The sequence below is a fragment of the Carcharhinus amblyrhynchos genome, chromosome 31, assembly GCF_965287045.1.
Source record: "Carcharhinus amblyrhynchos chromosome 31, sCarAmb.v2.hapA, whole genome shotgun sequence".
In the NCBI taxonomy this organism is placed as follows: domain Eukaryota; kingdom Metazoa; phylum Chordata; class Chondrichthyes; order Carcharhiniformes; family Carcharhinidae; genus Carcharhinus; species Carcharhinus amblyrhynchos.
In genome coordinates, this window is record NC_137354.1 from 25,393,809 (window position 1) to 25,417,433 (window position 23,625).

At 46.2% G+C, this 23,625-nt stretch overlaps 1 protein-coding gene across 1 annotated transcript in view; it reads right to left on the reverse strand.

Moving 5' to 3' along the window:
• The window catches only part of pik3ap1 (phosphoinositide-3-kinase adaptor protein 1), a 101,429-nt gene that overhangs the window by 63,178 nt on the left and 14,626 nt on the right, over positions 1-23,625 (reverse strand). Inside the window, exons 3-5 of the mRNA XM_080215772.1 lie at positions 9,896-10,065; positions 8,548-8,692; positions 2,035-2,177 (exon numbers count right to left, since the gene is read on the reverse strand). Of these exons, the coding sequence (XP_080071898.1) occupies positions 2,035-2,177; positions 8,548-8,692; positions 9,896-10,065 (458 nt within the window). The remainder of the gene's footprint in view (positions 1-2,034; positions 2,178-8,547; positions 8,693-9,895; positions 10,066-23,625) is intronic.

A 23,625-nucleotide genomic window follows, 5' to 3' on the forward strand; every position in this document is an offset into this window, starting at 1 on the left:
TTCCGCACCTTTACAATCTTGACATTTCAGCATCAGTCTTACCCAATATTAGCCTTTGCCCTGATTCGAAGGATTAACCTCTCTTACCCTTAGTAACAGCTTAGAACAAACATTTCCTTCTCTACAAGCTGGGCTGTTACTTCCCCTTTTTAGAAAGTTCCAGTTCTTTTCATTTCTCATATCCCTTTATTGTAGGTTCAGCAGCAACCACAGGCTCATACACACAGTGCCATTAGCCAGCAACGCCAAAATACAACTTTATTCCTTAACTTTTCTTGTGAATTTTGAACGTAATTTAAGTAAGGAAGGCATTGGGACACATCTCATTCAGGATACCCAGATGTTCGCTGCTCACAGGGACATAGACACAGGGTAAAGCTGTCCCCCATCAAACACTCCCAGGACTGGTTAGATACAGAGTAAAGCTCCCTCTACACTGTCCCCCCATCAAACACTCCCAGGACAGGTACAGCACGGGGTTAGATACAGAGTAAAGCTCCCTCTACACTGTCCCCCGTCAAACACTCCCAGGACAGGTACAGCACGGGGTTAGATACAGAGTAAAGCTCCCTCTACACTGTCCCCCCATCAAACACTCCCAGGACAGGTACAGTACAGGGTTAGATACAGAGTAAAGCTCCCTCTACACTGTCCCCCCATCAAACACTCCCAGGACAGGTACAGTACAGGGTTAGATACAGAGTAAAGCTCCCTCTACACTGTCCCCCATCAAACACTCCCAGGACAGGGACAGCACGGGGTTAGATACAGAGTAAAGCTCCCTCGACACTGCCACAATATTGTGCCTCACACTGATTGTATTTCATCAATGCTATATTTTTTCCCAAGTCCCACACCAGTTATTTAATCTCATTGATCAAACTGACAATTATGGCAAGTTGGGACAAGCTGAGTTTTTCACTGAGAATTGGAAGGATATCGATCAAATGATTCAATCGCCTGACCTGCAATCTTTAATCCTCTTGACTTGTAACAAAACCAAGCTGAACACTGTTGGTAAACATCAGCTGGCCAATGCTGATGGGTCAAACTACAAATACCTAGTTACTATGATATTCCAATATAATTTTACAGACATCGAACTATAGATACTACCAGCCAAGATCACCCTTCTGTCCAATAACATGCCACCACGCCATTCCGCTTTTATAGAATGCTTTAATATTGTTGCTAATCTAATTTGATGTACAGAGAATATTCTCATTTGGTCCCAGAATGATAGAAAGGACAAAATGTGAGTCTATCAAAGCGCCATTGTTTCCATTTACTTGCTTTTCTCATGGGGCACTTTTCACTTTATTTTCCCTTTAATTATTTATCCATTTCCCTTTTGAAAGCTCCTGACTCCCTACAGAGCAGAAGGAGGCCATTCAGCCCATCGAGCCTACACTGACAACAATCCCACCCAGGCCCTTCCCCCGTAACCCTACATTTTTACTCTGCTAATCCCCCTGAAACTAAGGAGCAATTTACCACAGCCAATCCCCCTAACCTGCACATCTTTGGACACTAAGGGGCAATTTAGCATGGCCAATCTGCCTAACCCATGGAGTGTGGAAGAAAACCGGAGTACCCCGAGGAAACCCACACGGATACAAAGGGAGTGTGCAGACTCCGCACAGACAGTCACCCGAGGCTGGGATTGAACCCGGGGCACTGATGCTGTGAGACAACAATGCTAACCAGTGAGCTACCCTATTTAGTTCTGCAATACATTTGTTAATGTAAGAACCCACTACCTAAATAAAGATTCCTCATCCCCATTTTTGCTGCTTTTATCAATTGCCCTAAACCTGTTCCCCTGGTTACTGACCTTTCTACTACATGAACCTGGTTCTCACTATTTAATCCAGCAAACTATTCATGATTTTGAATGCCTTGATTAAACCTCTGCTTTTCTCGACATGAACCCACACTCGGTATAACTCTCCGCCGCGTCCTCTCCCGCTGGGATTGACTTGATTCTTTGAACTGGGTGTAACCATGTTACCGGTGCTAGTTAAATGTACTTGCCTGGCACATGAATTCCATAGGGTTGATGGTATTCTTCAGGAGATTTTCAATTTCTTCCATGTCAGTGTAGTAGGTTAAAGTTGCTGAACACACTTTCAAATCGCCCGAGTATATAGCGAGTGCGGCCAAACCAGAAGGCATGTCTGTCCCAACAACAAAGCACAAAGTGTTACACATTCCACAATGGAAGATACTAACACACCCTCCCTAATATCCTCATTTGGAAACTTTGCCATTTCATATTTTCAGATTTCAGTATTTGTTCTCGAAATGTTGGATCAGATCATACACAATTCCTTCCCTTGTACATGAAAATCACCAATAATACAGCGACTTACATTTATTGATGAGATTTATATATTGAAACGTGTGGAGTGGGTTATAAAGAGGTTGGAATTGATCACAAATGGGAGGGCAGTTAGGGGAGGGGTATCCGGGAGCGGAGGGAGGCACATGGTGGAGGTTCTGAGGAGCTGCACCTGTTAGCCGTACCTCTGACATCCACGAGTTGTGAACACAGGGATCACTAATCTCCCACCCAAAACTTCTGATGGGAGCTAAAGATAAATTCCATGGTGGTGTTGACTGAACAAAGGCCAGGCTAGATAATGAGTGATGGGCATGAAACTGAGCACCAATGATGTGTGTGAGGATCTCGGCAAGGCTGGTGACGTGCTGGTCATTTTGAACAGGGGCAATGGGTCGGTTTTTGAAGTCAGTGACAGGGGGGTAGCTGGGTAATGACAACAAAGAGCCCATACCTCAGGGAACTGACATCCTTCAACACAAACTGGAGGAGCAATTTCTCATTTTCCAATTACATAAGAACATAAGAAATAGGAGCAGGAGTCGGCCATCTAGCCTTTCGAGCCTGCCCCGCCATTCAATAAGATCATGGCTGATCTGAAAGTGGATCAATTCCACTTACCCGCCTGCTCCCCATAACCCTTAATTCCCTTACTGATCAGAAATCTATCTGTGGCTTAAATATATTCAACGAGGTCGCCTCCACTGCTTCAATGGGCAGACAATTCCAGAAATTCACTACCCTCTGAGAGAAGTTCCTCCTCAACTCTGTTCTAAACTGACTTCCCCTTATTTTGAGGCTGTGCCCTCTAGTTTTTGTTTCCTTTCTAAGTGGAAAGAATCTCCCTGCCTCTACCCTATCTAGCCTCTTCATCACCTTATACATCTCTATAAGATCCCCCCTCCAACGAGTACAGGCCCAATCTACTCAATCTCTCCTCATAAGCTAACCCCCTCATCTCCGGTATCAACCTGGTGAAACTATCAGCAAATTTCGTTACCCTACGCTCAGCCCCCTCCTATCTATGTAAATGGTAAACAGTTGAGGCCCCAGCACCGATCCCTGCGGCACTCCACGAGTCACCAACTGCCAACCAGAATAGCACTCTGGATTACTACCTGAACCACGTGCAAATTGGCACAGGGTAAATAGGATTAAGAAGATGAATGTGTGACTGAAGGATTGGTGTGGGGAGTATGGGTTTGAATTTATGGGGCACTGGCACCAGTACTGGGGCAGATGGGACCTGTTCAGATTAGGCACGTTACAGCCCTCAATACTCAACATTAAACAGAGTACAGCCCACCAATCCTGCACCGATCACATTGTCTTATCTAGAACTATCACCTCTATCCCTCTATTCCCCTCCTGTTCATGTGTCTACACAGATAAGTCTTTAATGTCGCTAACTTATTTGCCTTAACCACCTCACTTGGCAACTTCAATGTAAAAGACTTCCCCGCACATCTCCATTCAACCTTTCACCCCCAAACTTGAACTTGTGCCCCTTGTCATTTCTGCCCTGGGGAAAAGCTTCCAACCCTATCCATACCCCTGATAATTTTATAAAGTCCTATCAGGTCGCTCCTTAGCCTCAGTCTTTCCAGGGAGAACAATCCCAGTTTATTCAATCTCTCCTCAACTTTATCATCAACTTTAAACTGTGACCTTTCCCCTCTCCTTTCTTTAATAGCCAACACATTTATTGTCCCAATTCAAAAACCCTGCCTTCACCCTCCTCCCTCTTCAGCCCTCCCACACTGGGCCGTCTGCCTCTTGTTCTTAAGATTGCTGCATCTTGTTACAGTCTCTCTCAGCTACAGTTCAATATCTAACACTTTCTCCCCCTCTTTAGTTCTGATATAGAGCCAAACGGACTTGAAAAGTTAACTCTGTTTCTCTCCCCACAGATGCTGCTAGACCTGAGTTTCCCTAGTATTCTCTGTTCTGGTGTCAGACTGAGGACTGAGCTGGAGATTTCTCACTGAGCGCTCAGGTTAAGAGTTGTCTGATAATTTAGTTTGTTCGTATTTCATTAATGTAAATCTCAATTTGAAAAACAACAGGTCAAAGGATTCTGGGCTAATACATGGGGTGCATTTTGCAAATGGTTTTGTTGGCTGCTGAATGATAACCCTGGGGTGTGGGTGGGGGCAGGGGGAGAAGGCCAGGCAGTTTGTATGTTGGATTTTAAACCAGTTCCTCGTTGGCCTTTTTGATGAACTGACTTTCCTTGGGTGTTTCTGATGCGATTATTCCATCTCTGACTACCAGCAGTCACAAGGCAAAGATTAATGATTGGCAGAGAATTGGGCTGGAATTCTCTGACCTCACCCATGGCTGGGATTCTCCAGTCCCGCTGCAGAGAATGGAGAGTTGGGTGAGTGCCAAATCCTCCACTCACATTGGCAATGGGGACCTGCGAGACCGGAGAATTCCAGCCACGGACTTAGATATCCTAAATTAAAGCAAATATCTTTGCTCCAAAGTGAACGATTATGCAATAATGATGAAATGGAATTTGTTTCAATGTTTATTTATCAGTGTCACAACTTGGCTTACATTAACACTGCAATGAAGTTACTGTGAAAATCCCCTAGTCACCACACTCTGGCACCTTTTCGGGTACACTGAGGGAGAATTTAGCACGGCCAATGCACCCTAACCAGCACATCTTTTGAAAGAAACCTGAGCATCCGGAGGGAACCTACACCGACACGGAGAGATTATGCAAACTCCACACAGATAGTCACCCAAGCCAAGAATCAAACCCAGGTCCCTGGCGCCAAGAGACAGCAGTGATAACCACTGTGCCACTATGCCACCCTAACTAGAAATGGAGAATAATAAGTGCAGCCATAGTCATAGTGTCTTAGAGCACAGAAGGAGGCCCTTCAGCCCATCGTCTCTGTGCTGGCCTTCAAGCACCTATCTATTTGAAATTCATCTTCTAGCACTTTCTTTGTCGCCCTTTATGTAATGTTAGGATGCCAGAGATTATTGAGGTTAACAAGCAAAGGCAAATCAAAGAGACTCAGGATAAACAATTGTCCTGGTTTTGGGGGGGTCATATCCCAGGATATCGAAGGAGGAAGAGAATTTCCAGAACCCTGGATTCTCTTCCCAATTAGTCTTTAGACACCATCGAGTTGACTGGAAACAAATGGATATGGAAAGGGATAAGATTGCTCAATGTGTCAGCTACAGGGTTATTAGCCTAAATTTGAGGTTGTTTAGCTCATAACGGCTGGTTAGTGACGTAGAACGATGCCCACAGCATGGGTTCAATTCCTGTACCCGCTGAGGATATTCATGAAGCCATAGAACCCTACAGTGCAGAAAGAGGCCCTTCGGCCCATCGAGTCTGCACTGAACGCAATCCCACCCAGGCTCTACCCCCATATCCCGACATATTATACCCACTAATTCCTCTAACTTACGCACCCCTGGACACTAAGGGGAAATTTCTTAGCATGGCCAATCAACCTAACCCGCACCCACCTTCTCAACCTTGCCCCTTGCTTTGAGAGTGATGACACTCAGGTCAAATCACCACCAATCAGCTCTCTCCCTCAACGGGAGAGTAGCCAATGGTCACCTGGGACTATGGCGACTTTAGCCTATCTTTGAATTTAAATTTCTGTAGCAAATAAACAATGGTAACTGTCAGGAATTCCTGTGTAGTAGTGAACTTTCAACAGAATGGGTGTGGAAAAGGGAAGCAGCTGGCGTACAATTTCTTTGAGTGCAGTAGATTGTGGAACTCCCTGCATTGTAGATTAACAGGAACCTTAGGAACAGGCCCGAAATGAGGCCTTATTGCAGAATGGGAAACAGAAACATAAGAACATAAGAAAGCCCCAAGAAGGGTTAATGTTCCACAGGAGGGTTCAGCTAAAACAAAGGGACTTTATCAGGAAAATGTTGGGAGTGAAATAAAGGGAGTAAAGAACCTTTTCTCTGAGTGGTAACCGAGGACGGACTCTGACACCTACCTTCACCTTCCCTTAGAGAGTACCCTGGACAGACAGACTGGAGGGAAATCAGTGGCTCTCCACACCCATCACCAGCTACATGCTGCAGGCATGGAAGGAGAGGCCAGTGGCCTACCTGGCAACAGCAACCCATGGACGGGGGAGGGGGAGAAGTGGGAGGAAACAAGGATTCAGGTGCTGAGAATGGGTGAGGTCTCATTGTTCACATTTTCTGCTCGACTCAGCGTCCATGACACCCGATTTTGGACAGGATTCTGGGAGAGAATCCAGAACAAAGATCTGCTGCTGACAAAGATGTAAAACAAGAACCGAAAATGCTGGAAATGAGCAGAAAGTTGGAGAGGTCAGTTAACACCCTGGTATGGACTCTTCTGCTTTGACTCAATGACTTCCCTTTGCTCTCACACAGATGAGGCCTGGTCTGCTGAGTGAACGCAGTAAGAAGTCTGACAACACCAGGTTAAAGTCCAACAGGTTTAATCGGTGGTAAACGCCACGAGTTTTCGGAACACTGTTTGTTTGTGAGGTGAGTGGAGAGTATATGCTCTGTTTGTGATCAGAACTTCCCATTCACCTGACGAAGGAACAGCGTTCCAAAAGCTAGTGGCATTTACTACCAAATAAACCTGTTGGACTTCTTACTGCTGAGCGTATCCAGGAATCTTTTTGGTTCCTTCAGTTTCCAACTCTCTACAATTCCTGCAACAATCTCTTCTGGTGTTTTGCATTCAATCCCAGCTGACACAGATCAACAGATATCTTTGTATTCGTGAGAGTGAAATCAGATTTATTGTCCCTCCCTCACTGTCCCAGAGGAGTCATTTACATCGAGTGGGACTGGAATCGCATGGAGTTGGAACAGGGAAAGGATTGTGGACCTTCTCTTCCCTGAAGAACATTCATGAACAATGATTGCAAATTCTTTTTTATAGCAATCCCCCCTCAGCTTTCATGAATTATTTTGAAGATACCATGATAGGATTGTAACCATCCTCTGCTAGTTTGCTAAGGCAGCGCTGTAAGCACTAGAACCAACCTGGAGAAAGTATTTGATAGGTGTAAACGTCTGGGGGATGTAGGTTAAGGCGTACACAGCACAAAATGGTGCAGAGTAGGGAAATCCGGAAACTTACATATTCCTCCAGAGTCTGATTTCTATCAAGTGAAAAATGTGCAATTTCCCAATATTTGTTCCTGTTCCCAACTGAAAACCTGCTCTTCTACATTCATACCATCTAGAAATTAAAATCGATGAGTCTTCTGTTATCTCACAGGGCAGCCAGCGCAGTAGTTAGCACTGCTGCCTCACAGCACCAAGGCCCAGGTTTCACTCTCAGCTCGGGTCACTTTTTGTGTGGAGTTTGCACATTCTCCCCGTGCCTGCGTGGGTTTCCTCCAGGTAGTTTGGTTTTCTCCCATAGTCCAAAGGTGTGTGGGTTAGATGGATTGGCCATGCTAAATTGCCCCTTAGTGTCGGGGAAAGCTAGGGTAAATGCATAGGTTATGGGGATAGGACCTGGGTGAGATTGTGGTGCAGACTCGATGGGTCAAATGGGCACTGTAGATTCTGTGTTTTATGTTCTCTCGACATCTCCTTCTCCCATAGAACCAGAGAAACCAACAGTCAAAAGGAGGCCATTTGGCCCTTCGAGTCTGTACCGACTCTCTGAAAGAGCGTCTTACCCAGGCCCAGCCCTCCAATCACTGTAGCCCTATGCATTTAGCATGGCCAATCCACCTAACCTACACATCTTGGGACAAGAAGGGGAATTTAGCATGGTCAATCCACCTAGCCTGCCCATCTTTGGACTGCGGGAAGAAACTGGAGCACCCGGAGGAAACCCACACAGACATGGGGAGAATGTGCAAACTCCACACAGACAGTTATCCAAGCTGGGAATTGAACCTGGTCCCCTGGCAGTGAGAGGCAGCAGTGCTAGCCACAGTGCCAGTTCTATTCCATTAATTACAACTATATTTCTTTTGTTAATTGAGAGAAAGGATGGATTCATGAAAAGGAAGCAATACTGAAATAACTCGTCGAAGAGTTTACCCCGCAGTTATTGGTACTTGTAATTTGTGACTGTTTTTACAATGTTCCAATCGCACAGCAGGAGTGCAGGGAGGAACCGGATAAAGAATTGGCCAGAAAACACGAGTCTTAACCCTGAAGGCTCAGCACAGTTTCTAACGCTGTGAGTTGGGGCTTACCTGGTGCTTGTGCAGTTAATGTGTACTCATTGATAAATGTTGCCGGAACCCGGACTGCTGTCTTCACACCGAATGCAAAATCCATTTCACTCTTTACCTTGGTGTCCAGTTTAACTTTCAGAATAACAAAAATCTGCTGTGGTATCTGAAATTAAACACAGTTAGAACATTCAGCACATTGAGAGAACACAGCCACTGTGGTGCCAGAGATGGATTCACAATGAAACACATCATGCCTTAGCACAGGGCCATGAGCAATGGGGGAGCCCCAAGCTAACCCCTGCACTGGGCATCCAATCAGAGCCTGATTGCTCTGCCTTGCCCGCTATAGGCTCAACAAGAGCTGAAATCAGATTCTGATTGGTCAGCTTGAAAGAGCGGGAGAAGATTGGCCTGAACCTTTTGAACGGTTAGCAAGGCCATCAAATGCCACCCGCACAGTGCGGAAAGAGGCCCTTCAGCCCATCATGTCTCCTGGCCACCAAACACCTACCTGTTCTAACCCCATTTTTCCAGCGCTGAGTCGTCAGCCTGTGTTTCAGCGTCTGTGTGTGACTCTCACAAACTTTGTTTAACTGATGCAATTCCTCATTCTCAAAGCTGGTAAAGTCCAGAGCGTTTAACAAGAATGTGACCCACTTCCATGGGGACTGAGCCTGGTACCTGGCTCATGGGGAGAAACACATCGAGTACAACAGGAAAGAGACCACGAGAGTGGATCTGGGAATTAGAGCCATGAGTCAGCACAGAGAACTGGGAGTAAAGAGAGTCAGGTGTAGCGGATAGACCCAACCAAGTAACAGGCCGGACCTGAGCAGAGGCCTGGGGATGCTGAGAAAGGCTTTAAAAACTTGTGGGTAAGTAACAATCGCAGTCCTGAGCTCTCAGACGATGGACGTGAGGGTCAGAAGCTGTGGTGACACAAGGCTCATTGAAATGAGCAAGTCTAATGGATGGTGCCAGAGGCCGGACTGAGGGGCTGCCCCTGGACTGTTAAAACTGGCTTTCCCCTCATTCCACACCTCCCCACCCCCCCCCACCCCAACTGAACACCATCACTGGGTTCCCCTCAGCACCTCCTTCCCCTCCCCTATCACTAGATTTGCTCCTGACCCACACACTCGCCTCTATTGTTTTTTCTCTCAGTCCTTACGTTTTTGGCTCCCATTAATACAGGGCTCCCACCAGACGTCAGTCCCTGTCACCTTCTCGCACGCACTTACACTGGGCACACTGACCCGATACATTACCTCGGCTCATCAACTCAATCAGACTGCCCTACACCATCAATGGCATCAAATTAATATCAGAGCACAAACATAGCCGCTGTGTGATGGTTAATACCTACTCCACACTTGATCCTGTCTGGTAAGACTTTCACTACGGTTTCTTGATTGTGTCTGGAGGATTGGGAAGATGGTTCCACGGGGGATTTTGATACACTGCTCCGCGCTTTGGCTTGAGGTTCAGCCTTTGGTTCTGATTCCATTGTCTCACAACCCGAGTCTTTGCTGGAGCCTGAAGAGATGGAAACGTTTGAATGAGCCTTACAAATGGATATAAGCATACAACAAACACTGAGACATACCTGAAACTTCAGTTACATCTGTCTACTTGGGTGGCACGGTAGCACAGTGGTTAGCACTGGGTTCGATTCCCGGTTTGAGTCACTGTCTGTGTGGAGTTTGCACATTCTCCCCGTATCTGTGTGGGTTTCCTCCAGGTGCTCCGGTTTCCTCCCACAGTCCAAAGATGTGCAGGTTAGGTTGATTGGCCATTCTAAAATTGTCCCTTAGTGCCCTGAGATGCATAGATTAGAGAGATTAGTGGGTAAGTATGTAGGGATATGGGGGTAGGGCCTGGGTGGGATTGGAGGAATATGTATTTCACTAGCTGGGAAACACTGTCCTGATCTCTTGAAATGTGCTGTATAAATGTTAAGTGTTTCTATTTTCTACTAATTTTAACAGAATCGTAGAAAGAGGCCACTCAGCCCATTGTGTCGGAGCTGGTTGAGAAACATGCCGCCCCAGTGTAATCCCACTTGAAGCATTTGCTCTGTAATCCTCAGGTTATAGCACCTGGGGTCCAAATCCAGACACCTTTTCAGTGAGTTTGAGGCTACCTGCCTCTGCTGTCCTTTCAGGCAGTGCGTTCCAGACCCCCACACAACCCTTCGGGTGAAAAGATATTTCCTCAGCCCCCTCTAATCATAGAATCACAGAATGCAGAAGGAGTCCTTCGGCCCATTGACCCTGTGCTAATAACAATCCCACCCAGGCCCTGTCCCCATAACGCCATTTACTTACCCAGATAATCCCTCTGACACTGAGGGAGTACTTAGCATGGTCAATCCACCTAACCCGCACATCTTTAGACTGTGGGAGGAAATCGGAGCACCCGGAAGAAACCCACGCAGATGTGCAAACTCCAGAGACGACAGTCATCCAAGGTTGGAATTGAATCTAGGTCCCTGGTGCTGTGAGGGAGCAGTGCTAACCACTGTGCCACCCTGAGTCTGACAAAGAGTCATCTAGACTTGAAACATTGGCTCTACTCTGTCTCCATAGATGCTGTCAGACCCGCTGAGATTTTCCAGCATTTTCTGTTTTTGTCTCTTTACCGAGCTCTGGTGCTGCAGCACTCTAGAGTAAATAGCTTTCCAGTAGCGAAAAACACCATCAACTATTCCTTGTTGCATCCTGCTGCTGAGCCAAGTTTGTATCCAGCTTGTTACATTCTCCTGGATTCCATGGGTATTACATTTTGAAGTCTCACAACACCAGGTTAAAGTCCAACAGGTTTATTTGATAGTAAATGCCACAAGCTTTCACAATGCTGTTCCTTCATCAGGTGAGTGGAGAGTGGAACAGAACTTGGGAGGCATTTTTGGTTATAATTCACAAAAAAAAACTTTAATCACAAGGTGTTAGTCCCAGCCTGTGTACATAGTCTGGAGGGATGTCAGAAGTTGCAGTGAGACATAGATAGGATGCAAGACTGGGAGGAGAAATGGCAAATGGACTTCAACGCGGATAAATGTGTAGTGGTCCATTTTGGCACATCCAATGGGATGAAGGAGTATAATATCAAGGGTAGGACTCTTAGCAGTGTAGAGGACCTTGGGGTCCGGTCCATAGGACTCTTAAATAGGCCTCGCAGGTGGAGGATGTGGTCAAGAAGGCCTATGGTGTACTGGCCTTCATTAATCGAGGGATTGAGTTTAGGAGTCGGGAGGTAATGCTGCAACTTTATAAGACCCTTGTCAGACCCCACTTGGAGTACTGTGCGCAATTCTGGTCGCCTCCCTACAGGAAGGATGTGGAAGCTATTGAGAGGGTGCAGAGGAGATTTACAAGGATGTTGCCTGGATTGGGAGGCATGCCTTATGAAGATAGGTTGAGGGAGCTGGGACTCTTCTCCCTGGAGAGACGAAGGTTGAGAGGTGACCTGATAGAGGTTTATAAGATGTTGAGAGGTATAGATAGGGTGGATTCTCAGAGGCTATTTCCCAGGGCTGAAATGGTCGCTACGAGAGGACACAGGTTTAAGGTGCTGGGGAGCAGGTACAGAGGAGATGTCAGGGGTAAGTTTTTCACTCAGAGGGTGGTGAGTGAGTGGAATCGGCTGCCATCGGTGGTGGTAGAGGCAAACTCGCTGGGGTCTTTTAAGAGACTTCTGGATGAGTATATGGGATTTAATGGGATTGGGAGTTATAGATAGGCCTGGTAGGTAGGGATATGATCGGCGCAACTTGTGGGCCGAAGGGCCTGTTTGTGCTGTAGTGTTCTATGTTCTATGTATTGCACAAAGGAGGAAGTTTTGGCTTGATGTTCAGTGCTGGCTCATGGTCCAGCCACTTAGGAGAAAGTGTCACAGAGTTGGCATTTAGCCTTTGTTTGGCAGAACTCAGTTCACTAAATAATAGCTGTACCAACACTAACAGCATGTTTGATGACAGTATTATATATGAGAGAATGCGGTGTTACAAATTGAAAGGTTAGGGAAGTGAGGAGAACAATGAAATTGAGGTGGCTGATGTTGCTTCTTCAATTCTCAATAAAAATGTTCTAGAAACGGTAACTTTAATCTATAAATGGAACTAAAGCAAAGCACAATTTAATATGATATGAATGGAACTGTAAATAGCCATCGTTTGACTTAGGTAAAATCCTATGGAAACCCCACGACACTTTCAGAATCTGTCTGCTGAGGCAGTTCCTTATTTTTATTATTCATGTGTCGAGAAACCAAAGTTTTCCATTTCTCACTTTCCAAAGACCTCAAACTTTCCCATCATTACCGAGTGAGAAAGGTGTGAACGGAATGCCTGAGTGGGAAAATGGGGCAGAGGGGGATGGAGCTGCTGCTGTTTTTTGGGGGTCCTTGTGTTAGTTTGGGACAGTAAGTGCCTCGACAGTTTGCTCCAGAGCTTGGATACTTCACACTTCTCGATATTACAGTTTATAAGAACATAAGAAATAGGAGCAGGAGTAGGCCATCTAGCCCCTTCGAGCCTGTCCCGCCATTCAATAAGATCACGGCTGATCTGTCATGGCTCAGTTCCACTTTCCCGCCCTCTCCCCATAACCCTTAATCCCCTCTCTTATCAAAAACCCATCAACCTGCCTCTTAAATATATTTAGCGAGGCAGCCTCCACCACTTCAACGGGCAGACAATTCCAGAGATTCACCACCCTTTGAGTGAAGAAGTTCCTCCTCAACTCCGTTCTAAACCACCCCCCCTTTATCTTGAGGCTGTGCCCCCTAGTCCTACTGTCCTTTCTGAGCAGGAAGAGTCTCTCCACCTCTATCCTATCCATCCCATTCATCATCTTATATGTCTCAATGAGATCTCCCCTCATTCTTCTAAACTCTAACGAGTACAAGCCTAGTTTATTCAGCCTCTCCTCATCCGCCCCAGGCCCACCCAGTCCATCAACCTACTGACATCACCACAACCCTCACCCCATGGCTGTGATTCTCCCATCGTGTCCCACAGCTTTTCCGGCAGCTCGGGCTGGAGATGTGCATTGTCAGCCTTTTTTCCGGGATTTGCACATGTGCCGGGAACGCATGCACATCTCCCAGACCCGGAGTTGGAGTCCAGACCACTCTGGAAACTGAAGGGAAGATAGGCAAGTGATTTGAATCTTTTTTTAATGTAGTTTAACTATGTTTTGTATGCAATTACCGAGAACTTGTCAGGCCTGGTTGTATCTCTCATCCTGCCAGGAGTCGTTCATTCCAACGGGGTTTAGAGTAACTCCCCATGTTCGGTGAATGTCCCGCTGGAATGAAGCGGGGGGCGCGGGCAATCGGGGCTGCCCGGGGGTGGGTGGGCAATCGGGGCTGCCCGGCGGGTGGGGGGGGTGGTTGCGCAGGCTGGACATGCCAGCCTATGTGCCCTGGTACTGCTCACTGGGCATCAGGTAGTGTCAAGGGAGTGGGGCCTATTGTGGGCGGTGCCTGGGTGGGGGGGGGGGGGGGCGATTGGTGGAGGGGGTCCTGCTGCCAACCTGCATGGTGATTGGTCTGGGCTAGAGGGAGGCCATCGATTGGAGTGGGCTTGGGGTGGTCTGTTGTGGGTGGGTGGGGGGGGAGGGGGTGGGGGGGTGGAGGTGGTGAAGGTTGGGGGGGGGGGAAATCGAGCTGGACAGTAAACAGGGAGACTTACATATTGGGACCACTGCGCATGCGCAGCATCCCAGTAAAAAGTCTGACAACACCAGGTTTTAGTCCAACCTATTTATTTGATAATATACTCGCAAGCTTTCGGGTTAGCCCCTTCGTCAGGTGAATGGAGAGTTCATGCGCAGAATCCCAGGGCTGACGGACTCCAATGTGAATAGGCCCCCACTCCCCCCACCCACCCCCGTGTTTTTAATGAGATTCACGATTGTGACCTGTGCAGTGTACAGAGTGCGGAGATTCGGGTGAGAAGCTGAACTGACAAAACAAACATGATTTAGAACAGTTTTGCCAAGAATTCAGCATTTTTGGGAGAGCTGAAGCACATACTTATGTTTTATATAATATGCAAATTTTTAAATCCCGGGTCATTTCTGGGGTGGCGGGGGGGGGGGTGGAGGGTCGGGGGGGGAGGGGGTGGCGGTGGGTGGTGGGTATCGAAGGTAAAATGGAGAATCGGGTCCAGACTGGTTTTGTATTCCTTAAAATGGAACCTCAATAAAAACTGGGAATGAAGAATATTGCTCCAAACTCTGGATGGGCAATGGTTCTCGTAACCAGCTCCAGGGCAGTCTCCACTCTGTCACTTCCTCCAGTCTGTTAAACAACCATTCACTTCCCTCTATTTCCCGCCACTGTATCCATTTTAACCCACCGCCTTCGGCTTCATTATCAAGCCCAGTGAGTGCACTTTAACAAACACAATTTGTCCTTAACAGCCCAATGCTGGCTTTCCTGAATTAATCCACATTTTTCAAATGACTTCATTTAGTGCTGGATTAGCACTTTTAAAACATTTCACACCAGCAAGGTTAAACTACTATATTCTATAGTTGCTGTTTTCATTCTTTTTCTGTGAATATTTACAATTCTCCAATCCGCCAGCACCATCTTCTGAGGAGTTTTACGTTTGTTTATTATTGTCACAAGTAGGTTTACATTAACACAGCAATGAAGTTACTGTGACAATCCCCTAGTCGCCACAGTCTGGCACCTGTTCAGGTACAATGAGGGACAATTTAGCATGGTCAGTGCACTTAATCCACGCATCTTTTGGTCTGTGGGAGGAAACCAGAGCACCTGGAGGAAACCCACGCAGACACGGGGAGAACGTACAAATTCCGCACAGACAGTGACCCAAGCTGGGAATCGAACCCAGGTCCCTGGTGCTGTGAGATAGCAGTGCTGACCACTGCTGGACGATTGGGAGATTATAGTCAGCACCACAATTTCCACACTTGTTTCCCCTCAGAATCCCTGGGTACCTTTGATCCAGCCAAGTTGGTTTAATAACTTCAAGTGCAGCCACTCTTCTGAAACCTCCTCCTTATCAATTCTTAGGCTGTCTAGCATCAACTCCTTCCTCTTTCACTATGATTTTGGCAACATCTTTTTTGGTAAAGACAGATTCAAAGTAGTCATTTAATACCTCACCCATCATCTCTGCCTCTGTGCAAAACGCCCCCATGGTCATTACAGCGTCGACAGAGGCAGAAGATTACAGAGATGTTGATTGATTAACGGACGGACAAAACTTAGGCAAAAATCCCCTAGTCAACACACTCTGGCACCTGTTCGGGTAAACTGAGGGAGAATTTGGCATGGCCAATCCTCTGAATTGTGGGAGGAAATCGGAGCACCTGGAGGAAACCCATGTAGACATGGGGAGAACGTGCAGGCTCCACACAGACAATGACCCAAGCTGGGAATTGAACTTGGGTCCCTGGCGTGGTTACCACTGTGCCATCAATCAACAATGGTTTCATGGTCATCATTAGACTTTTAACTCCAGATTTTTTTATTGAATTTAAATTTTGCCATCTGTCGTGTTGGGATTTGAACTCGGGTCCCCAGAGAATTACCCTGGGTCTCTGGATTACTAGTGACATTACCACTATAGCATTGCCTGTCATCTATTTACCAAACTAATACCTGGACTCCAAGGATTAAATTTCAAGTGGGTGACACAAACTAGGGTTGTATTGTTGGAATTGAGTGTGTGAAGTGGTGATTTGATTGAAGTTTTAACAGTATTAAGGAGAACTGATGGGCTGGATAAAGAGAAGCGACTCCAAGAGACTGGGGAGGTTCGGGCTAAGTGGGCACAGGAGTGAAGCTAGCAAACCCTTCTACATGTAGAAGTTTGGAATTCCACTCCGGCAAATGGAAATCGATGCAAGATCAAATTTATCCAAAGGTTCAGAGATATGGGGTACAAAGTGACTGTGTGGATTAAAACTGCAGGTTAGCAATGATCAGATTGAATGGTTGAATGGCCCTCCAGGGCGAGATGCCTCTCGCTCTTCTATTCCTACCATTATTAACTTTACTATTAGTCCAAACATACACATTATTCCAAACATTCCCAGACTTTCCAATCTTCCTATCATTTCAAATCATCCCATGATGTCAAACCGCAGCTTATATCAAGGGGAACCAGTCAGACTGAGCGCAGTTCACCGTGCAGTTTGCTCAGGGTCAAATTGGTTACAATCAACCTTTCACTTCTGACACATGAGTTTAAGTCCAGTTCCTCATGGGCCCATGACACTAAACTATCCCACAGCAGACATGCCCGATTGACTCAGACAGACCATTGAAAGTCTGGTGTTGTGTAACAGGCAGACTGATATAATGTGGATGTGGAGCTCCAAGCTTGTGATGGGGACAGATTGTTGTGTGTAGAGCAGCGGGTTTCACTCCAAATGTCACATGTGCTGGGTATCCGAAATAAAGGCTTTTGAAAATTCCCCAACACCAACATCTCTCTTCCAGCTGATTAGATTCTCGCTCGGTTCCATAAGTAGGTTTAATAACTCCTCAATCTTAACAAAACTCAATTATCCTTTTTCTCAATTATAGTGTTAATGTCAAACTTGGGTCCAGCACCTGGAGGACATATCACATCTTCCAACCAAGAGGGAAATGAACACAGGGCTTATGGCATTCTTCTGACGCCCACTACATCGCAGCCCATCACTGCAGGGAGAGGAAAATAAAATGGCAAGAAGCTCGGTAACTTCACTCCCTATATCTATGCATATATTTTTATTAATCCATGGATGCGGGCAAAGTCAGCATTTATTGTCCGTGCCTCGTTATCTGTTGAGAAGGTGATGGTGAGTTGTCATTAAGAGTCAACCACAGTAAGAACAAAAGACCTTGGAGGAAAAGTAGGCCATTCAGCTCATCGAAGCAGGTCTTCCATTCAATGAGATCATGGCTGATCTCTGCTCCACTTTCCCACCCTCTGAAGTCACAGGTAGATCTTCAGCTGAAGACAGCATAGTTTGATCCCTTAAAATATACCAGTGAGCTTTCCATCTAACTGAAGTTCCTCCTTCCTGGAACCATTCTTGTAAATCTTTTCTGCATATTCTCTAAAGTTTTCCCTCAAATGCAGAGTCTAGAATTGGACACAATACTGCACTTGAGGCCAAACTGGATTTTTACACAAGTTTATTATGGGTGGCATTTTACAGCCTCGCTCATCTCAAAACCATAAAATTCCACCCAAAGTCAATGGACCTTTCCACGTTTCTCCGCTCGCCCGTCCTGATTCCCATGCGGGCAGGATGGTAAGATTCTGGCCTATAGTTTTTTTGTGCCTGGAATCTGGATTTAAAAAGCCCAGAATCCTCTTTCTAAAATCCACAGGTTTTGAAAACCTCTGCTTAGTACCAACTAATCACTCCCTTATTGTACCATCCAGTCACTCCCTCCAGATTTATCTCATCCTTTCTCTGTCTAGCTGGTGCCTGGCACAATTCACCACATTGCTTTATCTGAGATGAAAGCAGCAGCTACTTTCACGGTTTTTTACTTTTTGTGGTCATATCTGTTTGGATAAATTCGAAGCAAACATTGAGTTTGGTTTCCGAGGCATCAAAATATTTTGGTGTCCTTTTCAGGGAAGTAATCTGATCTTGCAGATCAAATAATTTCATTAGCGGATAAAACGCATTATGTTAAAGTGTGTTCTCTGCTGGAGGTTTACAGATCAACAGGTTACAGGTTTACAATGGCAGCATCTCATAGGTAAGGTTAAGGTTATCTGCAAATCATTCTCCTCCAAATCATCCATAATCACTCGGCTGGCTGAACAGTCACCCACACATAAAACTCTTCCAATTCTCCAATAATGTGTTTTGAAACCCAGTGTCACACAGATTACCCCGGATGAAGTTAAATGTCTCTGTGCTTTAGAAAGGGTTGTGGGACTAGAGGGCATTACACAGATAGGGAGGTGCAAGACCTTGGAGGGATTTGAGAACAGATGAGAATTTGAAAATTGAGGCATTGTTTCACTGGGAACCAATGTAGTTCAGTGAGCATAGAACAGGGGTGATTGGGAACGAGACTTGGTGTGAGTTAAGTTATGGGTGGTAGAGTTTTGGATAACCACAATTTACAGATATTGGAAGAGGCAATGCCCATGAGGAAGGCATTAGTTTCATCAGGTTCAGAGGTAGCAAGGATGAGAGTTGCAGCAACAGAGGAGCTGAGGGTGATGCAGAGTTAGTGGGGTGGTGAAAAAGAAATATTTTTACTCATGTGTGTACACGGGCATCGCTGGCTGGCCAGCATTTACTGCCCATCCCTAGTATCCCTCGAGAAGGTAGTGGTGGGCTGCCTTGTATTGCTGCAGTCCAACTCTCTATGGATTGACCCACGGTGTCAATAGGGAGGGAATTCCAGGATTTTGATCCATCAACAGTGACTGAACAGCAATATATTTCCAAGTCAGGATAGTGAGTGACTCAGAGGGGAAACTCCAGGTGATGGCATTCCCTGGTATCTGCTGCCCTTGTTCCTTCTAGATGGTAGTGGGAGTGAGTTTGGAAGGTGCTTTCTGTGGAACCTTGGTGAATTGCTGCAGTGCATCCTGTAGATGGTACACACGGCTGTCACTGTCTGCCGGTGGTGGAGGGAGTGAATGTTTATGGGACAGGGTAGCAATCAAGCAGCTGCTTTGTCCTGGATGGTGTCAAGCCTCTTGAGTGTTGTTGGAGCTGCACCCATCCAGGCAAGTGGGGAGTATTCCATCACACTCCCGACTCGTGCCTTGTGGACAGGTTTTTAGGGGGTCAGGAGGTGAGGTACAACAGGATTTCCAGCCATTGACCTGCTCTTGTAGTCACATATGTATATATATATATATATATATATATACATATATATGGCTATCTCAGTTCAGTCTCTGGTCAAAGATAACCCCCAGGACATTGGTAGTGGGAGATTCAGAGATAGTGGAGCAAATGTTACCATCTCATCCACGATGGTAATCAGGGCAGGTGGGGGACAGACCATGGAAATGTCCGTTGACCTCAGGAGCGATTTTCCGATTTCAGGGTAAGTACAGCTGGAAAATTCTGCCCAATTATGCCATTGAATGTCAAGGAGCAAAACTTAGACCCTTTCTTATTGGAGATGGTCATTGCCTGGAACGTATTTGGTGCAATTCTTACTTGTCAGCCCCTGCCTGGATATTGTCCAGGCCTTGCTGCCTAGTTTGGACACGAACTGCCTCATTATCTGAGGCATTGAGATGAATATTGACCCTGGGAAGAACTCCTTTCTTCAAATAGTGCAATTGGGGTCTTCCACCTGTACCTGACAGGAGCAGGCAGGGGCCGAGTTTAACATCACATCCAAAAAGGTGAGAGTGCAGCACCCCCTCAGCGCTGAGCAATGGTTTGGGAGTAAAACATTCTGAAGGGGAGGTGAGAATGAGACACTCTGGGCAGAGGACGGGTTCTGGTGTCTGAGAACAGACACTGGGGAGAGGTAGTGACACTGTGTGCAAAATAACTGCTCAGTTGACCTCTTAGTTTTTCTTTAACCAAAGCGGCTGAGAGCTCAGTGTGGTTGACCACTGTACCACTGCCCTTTCGATCTTACTCTGATCGTTCCACATCGAGTCTTGTACATTATTTCAAAAATGCTCACAGAAAGTTTCAAAAGAGAGAGGTTGGGAGGTCCACAATTAGCTGAGGTTAACAGAGGCAGTGTGAGATCAGTAGCCTGTCCGATCTATCATCTCTGCATTCCTGTTAGTAACCTCACATATTGGTTGCACTCTCTGTTTCATACACAGCAGACAGCACTAAAACTGTCAGGGTTTGTGTTGATGTCTGGGTGATAGGGATGTTGGACACAGTCAGTATACATTGCTGCCAAGTCCCCAAGTCCATGATGTGATGGCACTTCATTTCCAGTTACTGACGGATCCTCTGAGTTTCCTCTATATTCCATCTTTCAGTTTCAGATCTGCTGTTTTAGCAACTTGCAGTTTCTAATTCTGTCCAGTACTCATAGAATCTACAGCGCAGAAGTAGGCCATTTGGCCCATCAAGGCTGCACTGACAACAATCCCACCCAGGTCCTATCCCCCTAACCCCACATATTTACCCTCCCAATCCCCTTGACACTAAGGGGCAATTTACCACGGCCAATCAACCTAACCCACACATCTTCGGGCTGTAGGAGGAAACTGGAACACCCGGAGGAAACCCAATCAGGCAGGAGGAGACGTGCAGACTCCACACAGACAGTCACCTGAGGTCCCTGGCACTGTGAGGCAGCAGTGTAGCCCCTGGGCCACCCTGTGTGCTACCATGCTGCACACATTGTAAAGCAGGTGGTGGAACAGAGAGATCAAGGCCTTCAGGATGGTGTAACATGGGGTTAAACGGAATGGTACCTGAATAGGCAGTGAATTTTATTCAATTGGAAATTTCAAAAGGAAACAGGAGAAACGCTGAAAAAGCAGAAATTTACAGGACTTTGGGAAAGAGCAGAGGATTGGGACTAATTGGATTACTCTCCAAAGAGCTGACACATTCACAATGGGCTGAATGGCCTCCATCTATAATGTGTAATTGTGTGATAAAAATATAGATTTATGTCAGAGGCTGCGGAGGCCAGGTTGCTGAGTACGTTTAACTCAGAGATAGATCGGTTCTTGATTGGTAAGGGAATCAAAGGTTAAGTACCAAAGGCAGGAGAAAGGGGTTGAGAAATCCCTTCTGGGGAGAAAGCGGGAAAGTGGAACTGATCCACTTCAGATCAGCCATGATCTTATTGAATGGCGGGGCAGGCTCGAAGGGCTAGATGGCCGACTCCTGCTCCTATTTCTCCTGCTCCTGCTCCTATTTCAATCAGCCATGATTGAATGGTGGAGTAGACTTGATGGGCTGAATGGCCTAGCTCTGCTCCTGTGTTTTATGGTCTTGTATAACTACAAGAAAAGATACAGTATTGACTGAGGCAGGGTCTGTGTCCCAGCTAACGTAACTCTACTAGGGGCAAGGGTGTGGTATATTATTTGCGATTTAATGGATTGGAAAGAGAGTGCATCGTATTAGTGAGAGGAGGTTTTATTGGGGCCCAGGCCCCTCAACTCATAGAATGCAGCTCCTGAGTTGGTGTTCCGAATGGAAGGATACCTTCCTTTCATTCACAAATAATCCTTTGAAAAATTGCTTTGTTGTTTACCTCATACTTCATCAAATAATCACAGATTTCTTTTTGAGCTGGAGACTCTGAGTGAGACAGAATTGCTTGTTTCTGACTTTTATGAGGAAACACTCATTTCAGTGACTCAGGCTCTGACGTGGTTGAAGGTTCTCCCGTTCGGTGTCAGGGTGTGAGCTAAACTAACTTAGGAAATCCCCAAATTTACCTCCTCACTCAAGATGGGAACTTCTGGTTGACGGCCTTGACGATGAGGATAAAGGACAGTTGTATTTCTCCCACACCTTTCACAACTCCAGAATATTCCAGAGTTCAAAACCGCACCTTGAGATTTTTTGACATTCACCTGAGAAGGCAGACAAAAATCTGAAAGATGGCATTTCTGATGTTGCAGTATCCCTTTAATGCCACGCTGCGTTATCAGTCTAAAATCTAGGCTCCAACTTATATGTTCACGCTCCTGAACGCGTCTATCTGACACAAAGTGAAAGTGCGCTACTGGCATGTCAAGGTTGACACGGTAACGCAGTGGTTATCACTGCTGTCTCACAGCACCAGGGGCCCAGCTTCCATTCCAGCCTCGGGCCACTGTCTGTTTGGCGTCTGTACATTCTCCACACGTCTGCGTGGGTTTCTTCTGAGTGCTCCAGTTTCCTCCCATAGTCCAAAGATGTGTAGGTTATGAGGATTGGCCTTGCTAAATTGTCCCTCAATGTCCAAAGATGTGTAGGTTAGGGGAATTAGTGAGGTAAATACACAGGGTCATGGGGATAGGGCAGAGGTTGCGCCTGGGTAAGATGTTCTTTCAGAGAGTCGGTGAAGACTTGATGGGCCAAATGGCCTCCATCTGCATTATAGGGATTCTATGATTTTATGAACCTGACAATCGAAACCATCACATCATAGTTGCTTCTGCCCCGTATACAACATCTTCAATGCATACTTTCCACAGGGGTCACCGGACTGCAATCTGGAGCTCTGTTTGCCCTCTAAGCCAGTTCTTAAATGCCACCCCACCCCCCCCAAACTTCATTTGTGAAATGATATATGGTATGTGTAATATTTTTGAAAAACACATTTTAGGAGCTCCTATTTCTGGATTATAAACTGCCCACTTCTTTCATTTCCCTCCTCTTCCCACATCAAGTGGTGCATTAAGGCAAATTTTAGTTTAATTCTTTCGCTAGTAATTTCTGGAACAGGTCACTAGTCTGTTGCCAGGGCTTATAGCTTGATGGAGCATCACTCTACATCAAATGTGGCTGACCAAGAGTCTCTCCCACTCTTACCACCAGCCAATAGCGTGTCTGGAAGGATTTCCTCCCACTGTCTAAAGATATGTGGGTTAGGTTTATTGGCCATGCTAAATTGACCCTAGTCTCAGGGGATTAGCAGGGTAAATACATGGGGTTATGGGGGTAGGGCCAGGTGGGATTGCTGTCAGTGGAGGCTCAATGGGCCAAATGGCCTCCTTCTGCACTGTCGCGATTCTATGATTTGTAGGTTGACAATCAACATGTTTGGCTGCGTTATGAATAAATCTTCCTTATCCATCAAGTCCTAGATGGGATTCGAATTCAGGGCTTCTGGCTCAGAGGCAGGGATGCTAACCCACTGTGCCTCAAGACCTCACTCCCCTCCTTAAAATCCACCTCTTTGACCAACCCTTGGTTACTGCACTCTAGCTTTGGCTCAATATTCAGGTTCCTTCACTCCTCTGTAAACAATGGTGAGCTTCTATTCTTGGGACCACAAATGCTGTTGAAAAGCAAGTTGTGGTACGCACTGTGAAATATTGTGACGCAGTCCTGCTCAGATGTAGGGTTCTGTGCAGAATGGATGATAAAGTGACACTACTCAGGGTTTGGCAACGTTGATTCGACTCCTGGGGCTGTTTAATCGTAGGAATCA